An 18884-nucleotide genomic window follows, 5' to 3' on the forward strand; every position below is an offset into this window, starting at 1 on the left:
AGGCGGGACACAGGATCAGGAGAAGTAGAGTCTGTGTGGATAGAACTGAGGAACAGTAAGGGCAAAAAGACCCTAATGGGCATTGTCTACAGGCCACCAAACAGTAGCTCGGATATTGGGTGCAAGTTGAATAGGGAGTTAACATTAGCATGTGGCAAAGGTAATGTCGCAATAGTTATGGGGGATTTCAACATGCTGGTGAATTGGGAGAATCAGTTTGGTGCTGGACCCCAGGATAGGGAGTTTGTAGAGTGCCTATGGGATGCATTCTTGGAACAGCTTGTATGAGAGCTGACCAGGGACAAGGCTATTCTGGATTTAGTCTTGTGTAATGAACAGGATTTGATAAGCGATCTTGAAGTAAAGGAGCTATTAGGAGGTAGTGACCATAATATGATAAGTTTTTATCTGCAATTTGAGAAGGATAAAGGCAGATCGGAGGTGTCAGTGTTGCAGTTGAACAGGGGAGACTATGGAGCCATGAGGGAGGAGCTGGCCAAAGTTGACTGGACGGATATCCTAGCAGAAAAGACAGTGGAACAGCAATGGCAGGTATTCTTGGGAATAATGCACAAGGTGCAAAATCAGTTCATCCCCCGGAGAAGGAAGGACTCAAAGGGGGGAAAAGGGGCCACAGTGGTTGACAAAGGAAGTCAAAGATGGCATAGCATTAAAAAAAAAAGAAGTATGACAGAGCTAAGGTGAGTGGGAGGACAGATGATTGGGAAATTTTTAAGGAACAACAGAACTTAACTAAAAAGGCAATACGGGGAGAAAAAATGAGGTACGAACGCAAGCTAGCCAGGAATATAAAGGAGGATAGCAAAAGCTTTTTTAGGTATGTGAAGAGAAAGAAGATAGTTAAGAACAATGTTGGACCCTTGAAGAATGAATTGGATGAAATTGTTATGGGAAACCGAGAAATGGCAGAAGAATTTAACAAGTACTTTAGACCTGTCTTCACTAGGAAAGACACAAGCAATCTCCCAGATGTATGGATGGGCCAAGGACATAGGGTAACAGAGGAAATGAAACAGATTGACATTAGGAAGGAAACGGTGATGAGTAGACTGATGGGACTGAAGGCTGACAAATCCCCAGGTCCAGATGGTCTGCATCCTAGGGTACTAAAGGAGGTGGCCCTGGAAATTGCGGATGCATTGGTAATCATTTTCCGATGTTCCTTAGATTCAGGATCAGTTCCTGAGGATTGGAGAATAGCTAATGTTATCCCACTTTTTAAGAAAGGAGGGAGCAAGAAAAAAGAGAACTATCGTCCTGCCGGTCTAACATCAGTAGTGGGGAAGATGCTGGAGTCCATTATTAAAGATGAAATAGTGGCATATCTAGATAGCAGTGATAGGATTGGGCCGAGCCAGCATGGATTTACCAAGGGCAAATCATGCTTGACTAATCTATTGGAGTTTTTCGAGGATGTAACCAGGAAGTTAGACAAGGGAGATGCAGTGGATGTAGTGTACCTCAATTTTCAGAAGGCATTTGATAAGGTCCCACATAGGAGATTAGTGGGTAAAGTCAGAGCTCATGGCATCGGGGGGAAGATATTGACATGGATAGAAAACTGGTTGGCAGATAGAAAGCAAAGGGTAATGGTAAATGGGTGTTTCTCGGAATGGCAGGTGGTGACTAGTCGGCTGCCACAGGGCTCGGTATTGAGACCACAGCTGTTTACGATTTACATCAACGATTTAAATGAAGGCATTGAGAATAACATCAGCAAGTTTGCTGATGATACTAAGCTGGGTGGCGGTGTGACACGTGATGAGGATGTTAGGAGAATTCAGGGTGACTTGGATAGGCTGACTGAGTGGGTAGATACTTGGCAGATGACGTTTAATGTGAATAAGTGTGAGGTTATCCACTTTGGGAGTAAGAACAGGAAGGCAGATTATTATCTGAATGGTGAAGAGTTAGGTAAGAGAGAAATACAAAGGGATCTAGGAGTCCTTGTTCATCAGTCACTGAAGGTGAATGAGCAAGTGCAGCAGGCAGTGAAGAAGGCTAATGGAATGTTGGCCTTTATTACAAAGGGAATTGAGTACAAGAGCAAGGAAATCCTTTTGCATTTGTACAGGGCCCTGGTGAGACCACACCTGGAGTATTGTGTACAGTTTTGGTCTCCAGGGTTAAGGAAGGACATCCTGGCTTAGAGGAAGTGCAGCGTAGATTCACGAGGTTAATTCCTGGGATGTCCGGTCTGTCTTATGCAGAGAGGTTAGAGAGACTGGGCTTATACACGCTGGAATTAAGGAGATTGAGAGGAGATCTGATTGCAACATATAACATATAAGGAAGGGATTGGACAAGATAGAGGCAGGAAATATGTTCCAGATGCTGGGAGAGTCCAGTACCAGAGGGCATGGTTTGAGAATAAGGGGTAGGTCATTTAGGACAGAGTTAAGGAAAAACTTCTTCTCCCAGAGAGTTGTGGGGGTCTGGAATGCACTGCCTCGGAAGGCAGTGGAGGCCAATTCTCTGGATGCTTTCAAGAAGGAGCTAGATAGATATCTGATGGATAGGGGAATCAAGGGATATGGGGACAAGGCAGGAACCGGGTATTGATAGTAGATGATCAGCCATGATCTCAGAATGGTGGTGCAGGCTCGAAGGGCTGAATGGTCTACTTCTGCACCTATTGTCTATTATCTATAATAGGAAGATCGACGGTCTCTCTCTCACTCTCTCTCTCCAACAATACTCAAACAGCTACCTCAACCTGAACTGAACTCTGCATCATATCGTAAGACTGTATCTATTTACTCCTAGCTCTGAAAGAGCCTGGTTTTGGTTCCTATTTCCACACTTCTGTATATACCATTGCTAACCTGTTTCATATATTTGCATTTTATATTACTGTATAGTTTAGTTTACTAATAAACACTAATAGTTACTAGTAATACCAGACCCCAAGGTGTTTTCCATTTCTGATGGTTCTTAACCCAGTCACGGGGTATATGACAACAGCCAGAAGTCTTGGTACATGAGGCCCTGAGGAGAAAATTCAGGGAGTTGGGCAGGAAGCTGCGACACAGAACCTCCAGGGTAGTAATCTCAGGATTCCTGCCTGTGCCATGAGCTAACGACTACAAGAATAGCATGATCAGGCATATTAATATGTGGCTGAGAGACTGGTGTAGGTGGCAGGGCTTTGGGTTCCTGGATCATTGGGCCATCATCTGGGGGAGTTGCAACCTGCACGGAAACAACAGGTTACATACGAACCCAACATTCTAGCAAGCAGATTTAATTCTGACGGGTTAGACTAATTTGGCAAGGAGGTGGAAGCCAGGATGATAGGGCTGAGGAAATAAAACAGAAATAAATCAAAGATAACATGCAATAGAGATGAAAGAAAGGACCGGTAGGAGAAGAGGTATAATCACAGCTAGTGGGATGAGTTCAAGGGCAATAGAGATGTGGTGCATTTAAAACAGAAAGCAACAAATACTGGACTGAAAGTGTTATAATTGAATGCACACAACATAAGAAATTAAATGAAATTCAGCTACAGATTGGAAAGCATGACATTGTGGACATCTCAAACTTGGCTAAAGGATGGCTGCCATTGGGAGCTGAATGTCCAAGGTGTATCAGAAAGATAGGCTAGTAGACAGAGGGGGTGGTGTGGCCCTGTGTATAAGAAACAATATTGAATCATTAGAAAAGGATGACATAGGATCAGAAGGTGTAGAGTTTCTATGGGTTGAGTTAAAAAAATGGCAAGTGTAAAAAGACCCTAAATGGCAGTTGTATACAGGTCTCCAAACAGCAGCTGGTATGTGGATGCCAAATTACAGTAGGAGATAGAAAAGGCGTGTCAGAAGGGCAATGTCATGATAATCGTTGAGGATTTTAACATGAAAGTGGATTGGGAAAACCAGGCCAGTACTGGACCTCAAGAGAGAATTTGTAGAATGTCTAAGGGATGGCTTTTTAGAACAGCTGGTTGTTGAGCCCACTAGAGGATTGGCTGTGTAAGATTAGGTGTTGTGTAATGATCCGGAGGTGATAAGAGAACTCAGGGTTAAGGAACCCATAGGGAACAGTGATCACAATATGATCACATTCCCTTTGAAATTTGAGAAGGAGAATCTGAATTTAAATCTGTCAGTAGTTCAGTGGAATAAAGAAAACGAAGAAAGCCATTAGGAAGAAAAAGTTCAATCATGAAAGGAAGCTGGGGACTAATATAAAAAATACTAAGGAGTTGAGGGTAGAACTTCTTGCAAGATGGCAGCGCAATGCAGCACACAGTGGCCACTCCAGGAATGAATATCTGTTATCTGTAAGTAGGGGCTGTGTACAATCCTGATGTGATGGAGACGGATGTGTGAAACATGGAGGAACATCTGGTGAAACCTTTGAAATGCCTGATTTGCTGCAACTGCTATTGTGCGATCAGAAAAATCTCTGGGAGGAGGGCCCCAAATTCTTGGCTTTGCCTGTTGCTTGGTGGCTGGTGCCAGGGTCGAAGCGCTCGGCAGAGATGGTGCTCGGTGTTGGAGGGCTGGTCAGAGGCTCGATATTTTCGGACGGACTTGGAGTTGGCTGTGGTCAAGCTCCCAAAGTGCTGTATCGGCAAGCTGCGGCACTGGAGGATCATGGCAGGAAGTGTTTTTCTTCCTTCTACTGTCTGCGTGAGATGATGGGTTGACGGGACTTTGAGATTTTCTTTTAAACCGTGCCATGGACTGCTCTTTATCAGATTACGGTATTGCTTTGCACTGTTGAAACTATGTGTTATAATTATGTGGTCTTTGTCAGTTAGTCTTTTATCAATTATGGTATTGCCTGCACTGTTGAAATTATATGTTAACTATAACTATATGTAACTATGTGGTTTTGTGTAGGTCTTGTAGCTTTAGGTTTGTCTGATGGGTTTGTAGTTCCTTTCCGGGGAACGTGCTAAGATGGTAGCGCGATATCAATACGCAGCAGCCTCTCCGGACTCTGGACTGGGGATTACCAAACATTATGTGGTTTTTCTTGTGTGGTCTGTTTTGTGCTTTTTCGTGATATCATTCCGGAGAACGTTGTCTCATTTTTTAACTACATTTTATTTGTGGTTTATAAATGACAATAAACTGAATCTGAATATAGAAACATAGAAAACCTGCAGCACAATACAGGCCCTTCAACCCACAATGCTGTGCTGAACATGTACTTACTTTAGGAATTACCTAGGGTTACCCATCACCTTCTATTTTTCTCAGCTCTATCTACTTATCCAAGAGCCACTGAAAAGACCCCATCGCATCTACCTCCACCACAGTCACCAGTAGTCATAAGGCATGCTCCCCAGTCCAAGCAAAATCCTTTTAAATCTCCATTGCACCCTTTCTATAGATTCCACATCCTTCCTGTAGTGAGGTGACCAGAACTGAGCACAGTACTTCAAGTGGGGTCTGACCAGGGTCCTACATGTAGCTGTACCATTACCTCTCAGCTCTTAAATCAAAATCCCACATTTGATGAAGGCCAATGCACTGTATGCCTTCTTAACCACAGAGTCAACCTGTTCAGCAGCTTTCAGTGTCATATGGATTCAGACCCCAAGATCCCTCTGATTCTCCACACAGCCAAGAGTCTTACCATTAATACTATATTCTGCCATCATATTTGACCTATCAAAATGAACCACCTCACACTTATCTGGGTTGAATTCCATCTGTCACTCCGCAACCCAGTTTTGCATCCTACTGATCTCCCGCTGTAACCTCTGATAGCCATAGAACCACAGAACAATACAGCACAGAAACAGGTCTATTGGCTCTTCTTGGCTGTGCCGAACCATTTTTCTGCCTAGTCCCACTGACCTGCACCATATCCCTCCAAACCCCTCTCATCCATATACCAGTCCAAGTTTTTCTTAAATGTCAAAAGTGAGCCCACATTCACCACTTCATCTGGCAGCTCATTCCACACTCCCACCACTCTCTGCGTGAAGAAGCCCCCCCAATGTTGCCTTTAAACTATTCCCCTTCACCCATGACCTCTGGTTTTTTTCTCCCCTAGCCTCAGTGGAAAAAGTCTGCTTGCATTCAGTCTATCTATACCCATCATAATTTTATATACCTCTATCAAGTCTCCCCTCGTTCTTCTATGCTCCAGGGAATAAAGTCCTAACCTATTCAACCTTTCTATGTAACTCAGTTTCTCAAGTCCCGGCAACATCCTTGTAAACCTTCTCTGCACTTTTTCAACCTTACTAATATCCTTCCTGTAATTCGGTGACCAAAACTGCACACAATACTCCAAATTCGGTCTCACCAATGTCTTACACAACCTCACCATAACATTCCAACTCTCATACTCAATACTTTGATTTATAAAGGCCAATGTACCAAAAGCTCTCTTTACAACTCTATCTACTTGTGACGCCACTTTTAAGGAATTATGTATCTGTATTCCCAGATCCCTCTGTTCTACTGCACTCCTCAGTGTCCTACCATTTACCTTGTATGTTCTACCTTGGTTTGACCTTCCAAAGTGCAATACCTCACACTTGTCTGCATTAAACTCCACCTGCCATTTTTCAGCCCATTCCTCCAACTGGTCCAAATCCCTCTGCAAGCTATGAAAAGCTTCCTCTCTGTCCACTACATCTCCAATCTTTGTATCATCAGCAAATTTGCTGATCCAATTTACCACATTATCATCCACATCATAGTTATAGATGCCAAATAACAATGGACCCAGTACTGATCCCCGTGGCACACCATTAGTCACCGGCCTCCGTTCATAGAAGCAATCCTGCACTACCACTCTCTGGCTTCTCCCATTGAGCCAATATCTAATCCAATTAATTACCTCTCCATGCATACCTAGTGACTGAATCTTCCTAACTAACCTCCCATGTGGGACCTTGTCAAAGGCTTTACTGAAGTCCATGTAGACAACATCCACTGCCTTCCCTTCATTCACTTTCCAGGTAACCTCCTTGAAAACTAATAGATTGGTTAAACATGACCTACCACGCACAAAGCCAAGTTGACTCTCCCTGTCTATCCAAATACTTGTAGATCTTATCTCTTAGTACTACTTCCAATAATTTACCTACTACCGACGTAAAACTTACTGGCCTATAATTTCCCAGATTACCTTTACAGCCTTTTTTAAAGAACGGAACAACATGAGCTATCTTCCAATCCTGTGGCACCTCACCCGCAGATACCAACATTTTAAATAGCTGCACCAGGACCCCTGCAATTTCAACACTAGTCTCTCTCACAATGTCCGAGGGAATACCCTGTCAGGTCCTGGGGATTTATCTACTCTGATTTGCCTCAAGAAAGCAAGTCCCTCCTCCTCTTTGATCTGCAACCTCACTACCTGTTTCCCTTATTTCCACAGACTCCATGCTAATTTCCTTAGTAAATACAGATGCAAAAAAACCATTTAAGATCTCCCCCATTTCTTTTGGTTCCAGGGTCATAAGATATCAGAGGAATTGAGACAGATTGACATTAGGAAAGAAACTGTGATGAGTAGACTGGTAGGACTGAAGGCTAATAAATCCCCGGGTCCAGATGGTCTGCATCCGAGGGTTCTAAAAGAGGTGGCTCAGGAAATTGCGGATGCATTGGTAATCATTTTCCAATGTTCCTTAGGTTCAGGATCAGTTCCTGAAGATTGGAGAGTGGCTAATGTTGTCCCACTTTTCAAGAAGGGAGGGAAGGAGAAAACGGAGAACTAGCCTAACGTCAGTCATGGGGAAGATGCTGGAGTCCATTATTAAGGACGAAATAGTGGCACATCTAGATGGCAGAAATAGGATTAGGCCAAGCCAGCATGGATTTACCAAGGGCAAATCATGCTTGACTAATCTGTTGGAGTTTTTTGAGGGTGTAACAAGGATGTTAGACGAGGGTAAGCCAGTGGATGTTGTGTACCTAGATTTTCAGAAGGCATTCGATAAGATGCCACATAGGAGATTGGTGAGTAAAATCAGAGCTCATGGCATTGGGGGCAGGGTTTCAACATGGATAGAAAACTGGTTGGCAGATAGAAAGCAAAGGGTAGCAGTGAATGGGTGTTTCTCAGACTGGCTGGAGGTGACTAGTGGGGTACCACAGGGCTCTGTATTGGGACCACAGCTCTTTACGATTTATGTCAATGATTTAGATGAGGGCATTGAAAACTATATCAGCAAGTTTGCTGACGATACTAAACTGGGTGGCAGTGTGACATGCGAAGAGGACGTTAGGAGAATACAGGGAGACTTGGATAGGCTGAGTGAGTGGGCAGATACTTGGCAGATGCCATTCAATGTGAATAAATGTGAAGTTATCCACTTTGGAAGCTGGAACATGAGGGCAGAGTATTGTCTGAACGGTGTCGAGTTAGGTAAGGGAGAAATGCAAAGAGACCTAGGAGTCCTAGTTCACCAGTCAATGAAGATGAATGAGCAAGTGCAACAGGCAGTGAAGAGGGCAAATGGAATGTTGGCCTTTGTTACAAGGGGAATTGAATACAAGAGCAAGGATGTTCTTTTGCATTTGTACAGGGCCCTGGTGAGACCACACCTGGAATATTGTGTACAGTTTTGGTCTCCAGGTTTAAGGAAGGACATTCTGGCAATTGAGGAAGTGCAGCGTAGATTCACTAGGTTGATTCCTGGGATGGCAGGGCTGTCTTACGCAGAGAGATTGGAGAGATTGGGCTTGTACACGCTGGAATTGAGGAGATTGAGAGGGGATCTGATTGAAACGTTTAAGATAATTAAAGGATTTGATAGGATTGAGGCAGGTAATATGTTCCAGATGTTGGGAGAGTCCAGTACCAGAGGGCATGGATTGAGAATAAGAGGTCAGTTATTTAAAACAGAGTTGAGGAAGAGCTTCTTCTCCCAGAGAGTTGTGGAGGTGTGGAATGCACTGCCTCGGAAGACGGTGGAGGCCAATTCTCTGGATGCTTTCAAGAAGGAGCTGGATAGATATCTGATGGATAGGGGAATCAAGGGATATGGGGACAAGGCAGGGACTGGGTATTGATAGTGAATGATCAGCCATGATCTCAGAATGGCGGTGCAGACTCGAGGGGCCGAATGGTCTACTTCTGCACCTATTGTCTATTGTCTATTATAGCCAACCACACTGATCTTCAAGAGGACCAATTTTATCCCTTACCATCCTTTTGGTCTTAATATACCTGTAGAAGCACTTTGGATTATCCTTTACCTTGACTGCCAAAGCAACCTTATGTCCTCTTTTAGTCCTCCTGAATTCTTTAAGTTTTTTTTTGCACTTTTCATACTCCCCAAGCACCTTATTTGCTCCGTTTCCTATACATCTCTCTCTTTTTCTTTAGTTCCAATATCCCTCGAGAACTAAGGTTCCTCATTCTTAATCACTTTGCCTTTAATACTGACACGAACATACAAACTCTGCACTCTCAAAATTTCTCCTTTGAATACCAATCAGATCCTTGCCAGAGATCAACCTGTCCCAATCCACGCTTTTTAGATCCTTTCTCATTTCTTCAGATTTGGCCTTTTCCAGTTTAGAACCGCAACCTGAGGACCAGACCTATCTTTATCCATGATCATGAAACCACCGGTCTTATGATCACTGGATCCAAAGTGTTCCCCTAGACACACTTCCGTCACCTGTCCTAACTTGTTTCCTAATAGGAGCTCTAATATTGCATCCTCTCTAGCTGGTACCTCTATATACTGATTTAGAAAACATTCCTGAACATATTACTCTTACTCGTCTAGACCTTTAACAGTATGGGAGTCCCAATCAATATGTGAAAAGTTAAATCCCCTACTATCACAACTTCATGTTTCCTGCAGTTGTCTGCTATCTCTCTGCATATCTGCTCCTCCAATTCTCGCTGACTATTGGGTGGTCAATAATACAACCCCATAAATGTGGTCATACCTTTCTTGTTTCTCAGCTCCACCCATATGGCCTCGGCTGACAAGCCCTCTAATCTGTCCTGCTTGAGCACTGCTGTAACTCCGAAAGCGGCCTGGTTGAGGGAAGTGCCTGGTGTGAGAAGTGCTAGTCTTTGGCTCGAGAGTCTTCGGTGAGGAGGCTGAGGGAGGCGACTAAGTCAGGCACAATTGGAGAGGGTGAAGACATGACCGCTAAGCTGATTCAGTGTGCTACGTGCATGATGTGGGAGGTCAGGGACACTGATGGTGCCCCTGGCTGCTGCAGCTGTGGAAAATGTGTCCAGATTCAGCTTCTGAAGGAGCATGTTGCAGCACTGAAGAAAGAACTGGATGACCTCAGGTTCATCCACGAAAACAAGAGTTTTCAGGACAGGACCTACAGCGATGTTGTTACACCGAAAATACCGGAAGAGAGAAAGGGGGCGACGATGAGGACGGAAGGATGCTTGAAATACAGGAGACCCCAGGGGTTGTACCTCTCGTAAACAGGTTCACCCTCTTGGAAGCTGTCAGGACAGAAGATACTGCCAGTCTGAGAGGTGGACTGGTCTGCGAGCCCAAAATTGGTGCAGAAGCACAGCCAAGGAGTCAGACATCAGGAAGAGCCGTGGTAGTAGAGGACTCCATAGTGAGAGGTACAGCAAGAGGTTTCTGCAGCAACAGGCGAGATTTAAGGATGGTACGTTGCCTCCCTGGTGCTAGGATCCAGAACATCACGGACTGATTGCAGGGAATCCTCAAGGGTGAAGGTGAACAGCCGGAAGTGGTAGTGCATGTTGGCACAAATGACATCGGGAAGCAGAGGAAGGACATTTTGCAGCGGGACTTCAGAGAACTCGGAAGAAGGCTGAAACCACACTTCCAGGGTGATTATCTCCGGTTTGCTTCCAGTTCCTCAAGCTGGAGAGGGCAGGAACAGAGAGATAATGGATCTGAATGTGTGGCTGAGGAACTGGCGCAGGAAGCAAGGATTTACATTTTTGGACCACTGGGATCTGTTTTGGGGTAGGGATGAATTTTACAAAAGGGACAGGTTGCACCTTAATAGGCGGGGGACCAGCATTCTGGCAGACAGGTTTGCCACTGCAACACAGATGTGTTTAAACTAAGTAGTGGGGGGGAGGGGATGAACTGGAAATATAAGGATGGAGCTAAAGGGAAAGTGAAAATAAGAAAAGTTTAAAAGGACAACAGAATCAATGGAGTAGAAAGCTCAAGAAGAGATCATACAGTATGCCAAGTAAAATAGGAATTGATATGAAAGGAGAGGGGAGTAACGAATTAAAAGTATTATATATGAATGCACAAAGTATAAGGAATAAAGTAGATGAGCTTGAGGCTCAGTTGGAAATTGGCAAGTACGATGCTGTGGGAATAACTGAGACATGGCTTCAAGTGGACAGGGCCTGGGAAATAATTATTGAAGGATATACATCTCATCAAAAGGACAGACTAACTGGCAGAGGGGGTGGAGTGGCTCTGTTGGTGAGGAATGATATTCAGTCCCTTGCGAGGGGGGACAGAGAATCTGGGGATGTAGAGCCAGTATGGATAGAACTGAGAAATTCTAAGGGTAGAAAGACCCTAATGGGAGTTATCTGCAGGCCCCCAAACAGCAGTCTGGATGTAGGGTGTAAGTTGAATGAAGAGTTAAAATTGGGATGTCGCAAAGGTAATGATACAGTTGTCATGGGGGATTTCAACATGCAGGTAGACTGGGAGAATCAGAATGGTACTGGACCCCAAGAAAGGGAGTTTGTGGAGTGCCTCTGAGATGGATTCTTAGAACAACTTGTACTGGAGCCTACCAGGGAGAAGGCAATTCTAGATTTAGTGTTGTGCAATGAAACAGATTTGATCAGGGACCTGGAGGTAAAGGAACCATTAGGAGGTAGTGACCATAATATGATATGTTTTAACCTGCAATTTGAGAAGGAGAAGGGAAAATCGGATGTGTCAGTATTACAGTTGAACAAAGGGAACTATGGAGCTATGAGGGAGGAGCTGGCCAAAGTTCAATGGAACAATACCTTAGCAGGGAAGACAGTGGAACAACAATGGCAGGTATTTCTGGGAATAATGCAGAAGGTGCAGGATCGGTTCATTCCAAAGAGGAAGAAAGATCCTAAGGGGAGTAAAGGGCGGCCATGGCTGACCAGGGAACTAAAGGGCGGTATAAAAATAAAAGAGAAGTATAACATAGCAAAGATGAGAGGGAAACCAGAGGACTGGGAAGCTTTTAAAGAGCAACAGAAGGTAAAAAAAAAGACAATACGCCAAGAAAAAATGAGGTACGAAGGTAAACTAGCCAAGAATATAAAGGATGATAGTAAAAGTTTCTTTAGGTATGTGAATAGCAAAAAAATAGTTAAGACCAAAATTGGACCATTGAAGACAGAAACGGGTGAATTTATTACGGGGAACAAGGAAATGGCAGATCATTTGAACAGGTACTTTGGATCTGTCTTCACTCGGGAAGACACAAACTATCTCCCAGATGTAATAGTGGTCAAAGGAACTAGGGTAAAGGATGAACTGAAGGAAATCTATATTAGGCAAGAAACGGTGTTGGATAGACTGTTGAGTCTGAAGACTTATAAGTCCCCGGGACCTGATGGTCTGCATCCCAGGGTACTTAAAGAGGTGGCTCTAGAAATCGTGGACGCATTGGTAATCATTTTCCAAGGTGAGTCCAGTACTAGAGGCCACAGTTTAAGAATAAGGAGTAGGCCATTTAGAACTGAGATGTGGAAGAACTTTTTCACCCAGAGTGTGGTGGATATGTGGAATGCTCTGCCGCAGAAGGCAGTGGAGGCCAAATCTCTGGATGCATTCAAGAGAGAGTTAGATAGAGCTCTTATAGATAGCGGGGTCAAGGGATATGGGGGGAGGGCAGGAACGGGATACTGATTGTGTATGATCAGCCATGATCACAGTGAATGGCGGTGCTGGCTAGAAGGGCCAAATGGCCTACTCCTGCACCTATTGTCTATTGTAACATTTTCCCTGACTAGCAATGCCACCCCCCTCTACCTTTCATTCCTCTGCCTCTATTTCATCTTAAACATCGGAACACTAGAACTTTAAGCTGCCAGTCCTGCCCCTTCTGTAACATCAGTAGATATTTAGTGTTTTAGGTGACAAACCAAATTTCCTCAAACTACTAATGCAGCGCTGGGCTGAGAAGGAGTAGATGGAGTTCAACTCAGGATAGTGTGAAGTGATTCATTTTGGAAGATCAAATTTAAAAGCAGAGTACAAGTTTAATGGGAGGGCTGTAGAGGAACAGCGGGATCTTGGGTTCTACGTACATAGAGCACTCAAACTTAAAGCAAATGGCTAAGGCAACCTATGGTGTGCAGGCGTTTATTAGTTTGGGGATTTAGTTCAAGAACCATGTTGCAGCTCTGTAAAACTCTGGTTGGATTACACTTGGAATATTGTGTTCAGTTCTGGTCACCTCATTATTGGAATGATGTGGAAGCTTTAAATAGGGTACAGAGGAGATTTACTAGTATACTGCCTGGATTAGAGAGCATGTTTATGAGGGAAGGTTGAGTGAGCCAAAACTTTTCTCTGGGGCAAAGGATGATGAAAGGTGACGATGAGGTTTACAAGATGAAAAGCATAGATTGAGGACAGCCAAATACTTTTTTCCAAGGTGGCAAGATGAAAGGACACTTACCACAGGCAAGTCAAGGGGAGACATCTTTTTTAAATATACAAAGTGGTGGGTGAATGGAATGCACTTCCAGAGGTACAATATAATAAGGGCATTTTACAGTCTCTTAGAAAAACATTAATGTAAGAAAATTACAGGATTGTGAACTGTGTTGGAGGGAAGATTTTGGAGCAGGCTTCTATCGATTAGCACAACATTCTGGGTTGAAAGTCCCATACTGTCCTGTGGTCTATTAACAAAACAGACTTCCTAATAAATCCAACTGATTGAGCTCACTCAGGAACTTACCGCTTCTCTCTCTCGATCCATTATGGTTTCCAATTCCTCAAAATGGCGAAGTTTGATCTCCAGTTTCTTCATCTGTGTTTCCACCAGAAGAGCAACAAGGGACTTTATCTTCCTCTCTTCCACTGCTGCAAGGTGCTGATGCAAAATGAGGAGATTCAGTGACAAATTCCCACAGCAAAAATTAAAAAAGAAAAACAAAAATCATCAACAGAAATCCCTCTCCCAGCACAGAAGGCATTTTTCATTTGATTTTAGATCATGGATTTCACAAACAAGACAAGCATTTACTGCCCTTGTGGCTTGCTAAGCTCTTTCAGAGGCATGCAAGGCTGAGGCAAAAGTACACAGAGCAGCTTTGTGTAGGTAGATCTATATATAATAAAACAGCAATAAGCCAGATGGAGTAGAGGCCCCTAAATCTAGCCTCAGTGCCACAAAAGTTACAGTGGGAGATGCTACTTGACCAATCTGATTGTAATCTACTTGGTATTCAAAGTCTCGTTGAGGTAATGCAGTTGATGCAGTCAACATGGACTTCAGAAAGGCTTTTGACAGGTCTCTGAAGACGAGTTCAATACATCACAGCCTGTGTGATGCAAGGCACGTTGGCAAACCTGATCCAAAACTGGATTGGTAATGAGATGGAGAGGATTCCAAATGGCTGACTTTGTGAATGGAAGCATGTGATAACCGGGGTACCATAGCCATCTGTGTTGGGATCCTCACTGCTTGAAATAATCAGTACATGAATTATGAAAATCAATATAGAAGATATGGTCATTTTGCAGATGACTCAAAAATTGGCGATTGTTTGGAAAATGAGGATAATTTTAAGATATGATCAGCTGGTAAAGTGTGCAAAGAAATGGCAGATGGAATTTAATTCTTTGAGTCAAACACAATGTACCCTAGGGTCTCAAGTAACAAAGAACAGAGGTGTCTTGATGTACAAATACAAGAGCCCCTGAAGGTGGTAGTCCAGGCAAACAAAGTACCAAAGATGGCATACAGGATACCTGCCTTCATTAGCTAAGGTACAGAATACAAGAGCACAGATAATAATACTGCTTCATAAAACAATGATTAGGTTACAGCTGAAGAACTGTGTACAGTTCTGATTACCACACTATTGGAAGGACCTGATTACTAAAACTAAATATCCTAACATTAAAGTAAAAGTAGTTCAGAAGAAATCCAAGGAAGATCTTTTCTAGTTAGAACATTGAACACTGTCTGAATGGGTGGTAGGAGAAAGACTCATGCAACTTTTTAACATCTAGATGACAACCTGAATCACTAAGGCTGAGAGGTTACAGACCAAGTACTGATAAATGTAGTACGAAAAGGTATTTGGTCAGCAGGGGCATGGTGAACTGATGGGCATAATCCCATATTCTGTGATCTGAAGTGTTAACCACATTGCTATCTCTGCAAGCACACATGGCCCTGTTCAAGAATGGCAAGAGAGTGCATCATTTCACTGTATATCTAACAGTTTCATGGCCGCTAGTGTCAACTTGAATTTTCTAAACTTCAAATTATTCACTAAATTTACTGTCTAGTTGCTGTGGTACTACTTGAACTTAAATTGTTAGATAGTTTGCCCTGACCATCCAGATAATTAAACTGCCATATCCTTAACAGATCCCCGTTGACTGCTTTCCACTTAGAAAACCACAGATTAATCCAAGTTATACTATTTCTCCGAACTGACCCATCTCCTCCAGATGGCGTTGGCGAGACACAAAGTTTTGCAGGCAGCAAATAAAACTATTATACTAAACATACTTTCTCTGAACTACGATCACAGCAATCTGTGCCTGTAATTTTCCTTTGGGATTTGTACTTTTAAACATTTGTATGACCTGTTAAAGAACTGGAGCTGCAATTCAAGGACCCTTAAGGGAAACAGATTAAGAGAGGAGCTACAGGGAGGTAGGCATCCCCAGGTTACAAGAGGCAGGTGAATGGGTGACTGTCAGGAGAGGGAAGGAAAATAGGAAATAGATGGCCATTCCTCTCAATAACAATTATACCATTTTGGTTACTGTTGGACTGTTGGGGGGAGCGGGGGGAAAATGACCTACCAGGGTAGCCACAGGGACCAGGTTTCTGGCTCTGAAGTTCAGAAGAGAAGGGGACAGAGGAGGAATGCAGTGGTGATATGAGATTCCATAGTTAGAGGAGCAAATAGGAGAGTTTGTGGACAGCTGCCAGAGTCAGGGATGTCTCTGATCATGCTCACGACATTCTAAGGGGGAAGGAGAACAGCCAGATATCTTGGTACATATTAACCATATAACAATTACAGCACAGAAACAGGCCATCTCGACCCTTCTAGTCTGTGCCGAACGGACCTTGGTACCAATGACATTGGAGGGGGCGGGGAGAAGAGGTGTGGGGGAGAGGTGGGTTGGCAGAGGAGAGGGTGCTTCAGACACTGAAAGGTCTGAATGTAGATAAGTCACCTAAACCTGATGGACTACATCCCAGGTTTCTAAGAGGTAAATAAAGAGATTGTGGAGGCATTAGTAATGATCTTTCAAGAATCACTAGATTGCGGCATGGTTCTGGATTACTGGAAAATTGGAAATGTCACCCCACTCTTCAAGAAGAGAACAAGGCAGCAGTATGGAAATTATAAGCCAATTAGCTTGACCTCAGTGTTTGGGAAGAGGTTAGAGTTGATTGGTAAGAACGTGGTTTCGGGTATTTGGAGGCACTGGACAAAAGAGGCCAAAGTCTGCATGGGTTCCTCAAGGGAAAATCTTGCCTGCCAAATCAGTTGGAATTCTTTGAAGAAGTAACAAGCAGGAGAGACAAAGGAGAATCAGTTAACGTTGTGTACTTGGGACTTTCATAAGGCTTTTAGAAACATAGAAAATTGGTGCAGGAGTAGGCCATTCAGCCCTTCAAGCCTGCACCGCCATTCAGTATGATCATGGCTGATCATCCAACTCAGAACTATGTACATGCTTTCTCTCCATACCCCTTGATCCCTTTAGCCACAAGGGCCATATCTAACTCCCTCTTAAATATAGCCAATGAACTGGCCTTAACTGTTTCCTGTGGCAGAAAATTCCACACATTCACCACTCTCTGTGTGAAGAAGTTTTTCTTCATCTTAGTCCTAAAAGGCTTCCCCTTTATCCTTAAACTGTGACCCCCTGGTTCAGGACTCCACCAACATCGGAAACAATCTTCCTGCATCTAGCCTGTCCAATCCCTTTAGAATTTTGACAGACAGACATACTTCACTGATCCAGAGGGAAATTGGGTTTTGTTACAGTCACACCAACCAAGAATAGTGTAGAAATATAGCAATATAAATCCATAAATAATTAAATAATTAAGTAGATTATTCCAAGTGGAAATAAGTCCAGGACAAGCCTACTGGCTCAGGGTGTCTGACACTCTGCGGGAGGAGTTGTACAGTTTGACGGCCACAGGCAGGAATGACTTCCTATGACGCTCAGTGTTACATCTTGGTGGAATGAGTCTATGGCTGAATGTACTCCTGTGCCTAACCAGTACATTATGGAGTGGATGGGAGACATTGTCCAAGATGGCATACAACTTGGACAGCATCCTCTTCTCAGACATCACCGTCAGAGAGACCAGTTCCACCCCCACAACATCACTGACCTTACAAATGAGTTTGTTGATTCTGTTGGTGTCTGCTACCCTCAGCCTGCTGCCCCAGCACACAACAGCGTGATAGCACTGGCCACTACAGACTCGTAGAACATCATCAGCATCGTCCGGCAGATGTTAAAAGACCTCAGTCTCCTCAGGAAGTAGAGACGGCTCTGACCCTTCTTGCAGACAGCCTCAGTGTTCTTTGACCAGTCCAGTTTATTGTCAATTTGTATCCCCAGGTATTTGTAATCCTCCACCATGTCCACACTGACCCCTTGGATGGAAACAGGGGTCACCCTGTTTTATACGTTTCAATAAGATCCCCCCTCAATCTTCTAAATTCTAGCGAGTATAAGCCTAGTCAATCCAGTCTTTCCTCATATGAAAGTCCTGTCATCCCAGGAATCAATCTGGTGAACCTTCTTTGTACTCCCTCTATAGCAAGAATGTTTTTCCTCAGATTAGGGGACCAAAACTGCACACAATACTCCAGCTGTGGTCTCACCAAGGCCTTGTACAACTGCAGTAGAACCTCCCTGCTCCTATACTCGAATCCTCTTGCTATGAATGCCAACATACCATTTGCCTTTTTCACAGCCTGAATGCCCACTTTCAATGACTGGTGTACAATGACACCCAGGTCTCGTTGCACCTCCCCTTTTCCTAATCGGCCACCATTCAGATAATAATCTGTTTTCCTGTTCTTGCAACCAAAGTGGATAACCTCACATTTATCCACATTAAATTGCATCTGCCATGAATTCGCCCACTCACCTAACCTATCCAAGTCACCCTGCATCCTCTTAGCATCCTCCTCACAGCTAACACCGCTGCCCAGCTTCGTGTCATCCACAAACTTGGAGATGCTGCATTTAATTCCCTCGTCTAAATCATTAATAAAATTATTGTAAACAACCGGGGTCCCAGCACTGAGCCTTGCAGTACCCCACTAGTCACTGCCTGCCATTCTGAAAAGGTCCCGTTTATTCCCACTCTTTGCTTCCTGTTTGTCAACCAATTGTCTATCCACATCAATACCATACCCCCAATACCGTGTGCTTTAAGTTTGCACACTAATCTCCTGTGTGGGACCTTGTCAAAAGCCTTTTGAAAGCCTTTTTGGCCTGCATAAAGCTGCTAAACATGAGCTAAGGGTATTATAGGAGAGTTACTAGCATGGGTAGAACATCAGTTGATTGTAGGAATAAAGGCATTCTCTTTAGATTTGCTGGGCAACTAATGTTATTCCACAGGGGCCTGTGTTGGGACAGCTTTTTACATTATATATCAATGATTTGGATGATGAAGTTGATGGCTTTGTAGCGAAGTTTGCAAACAATATGAAGACAGGTG

The 18884-nt window shown here is 43.7% G+C and overlaps 1 protein-coding gene across 4 annotated transcripts in view; it reads right to left on the bottom strand.

Moving 5' to 3' along the window:
• Positions 1 to 18884, bottom strand: part of smarcc1a (SWI/SNF related, matrix associated, actin dependent regulator of chromatin, subfamily c, member 1a) — a 282864-nt gene that overhangs the window by 32024 nt on the left and 231956 nt on the right. For all 4 annotated transcript variants that reach the window (XM_059985324.1, XM_059985310.1, XM_059985330.1 and 1 more), the window contains exon 25: positions 13893 to 14027. In XM_059985324.1, coding sequence (XP_059841307.1) covers positions 13893 to 14027 — 135 coding nt within the window. The remainder of the gene's footprint in view (positions 1 to 13892; positions 14028 to 18884) is intronic.

This window comes from Hypanus sabinus, chromosome 1 (assembly GCF_030144855.1).
Source record: "Hypanus sabinus isolate sHypSab1 chromosome 1, sHypSab1.hap1, whole genome shotgun sequence".
Lineage (NCBI taxonomy): Eukaryota > Metazoa > Chordata > Chondrichthyes > Myliobatiformes > Dasyatidae > Hypanus > Hypanus sabinus.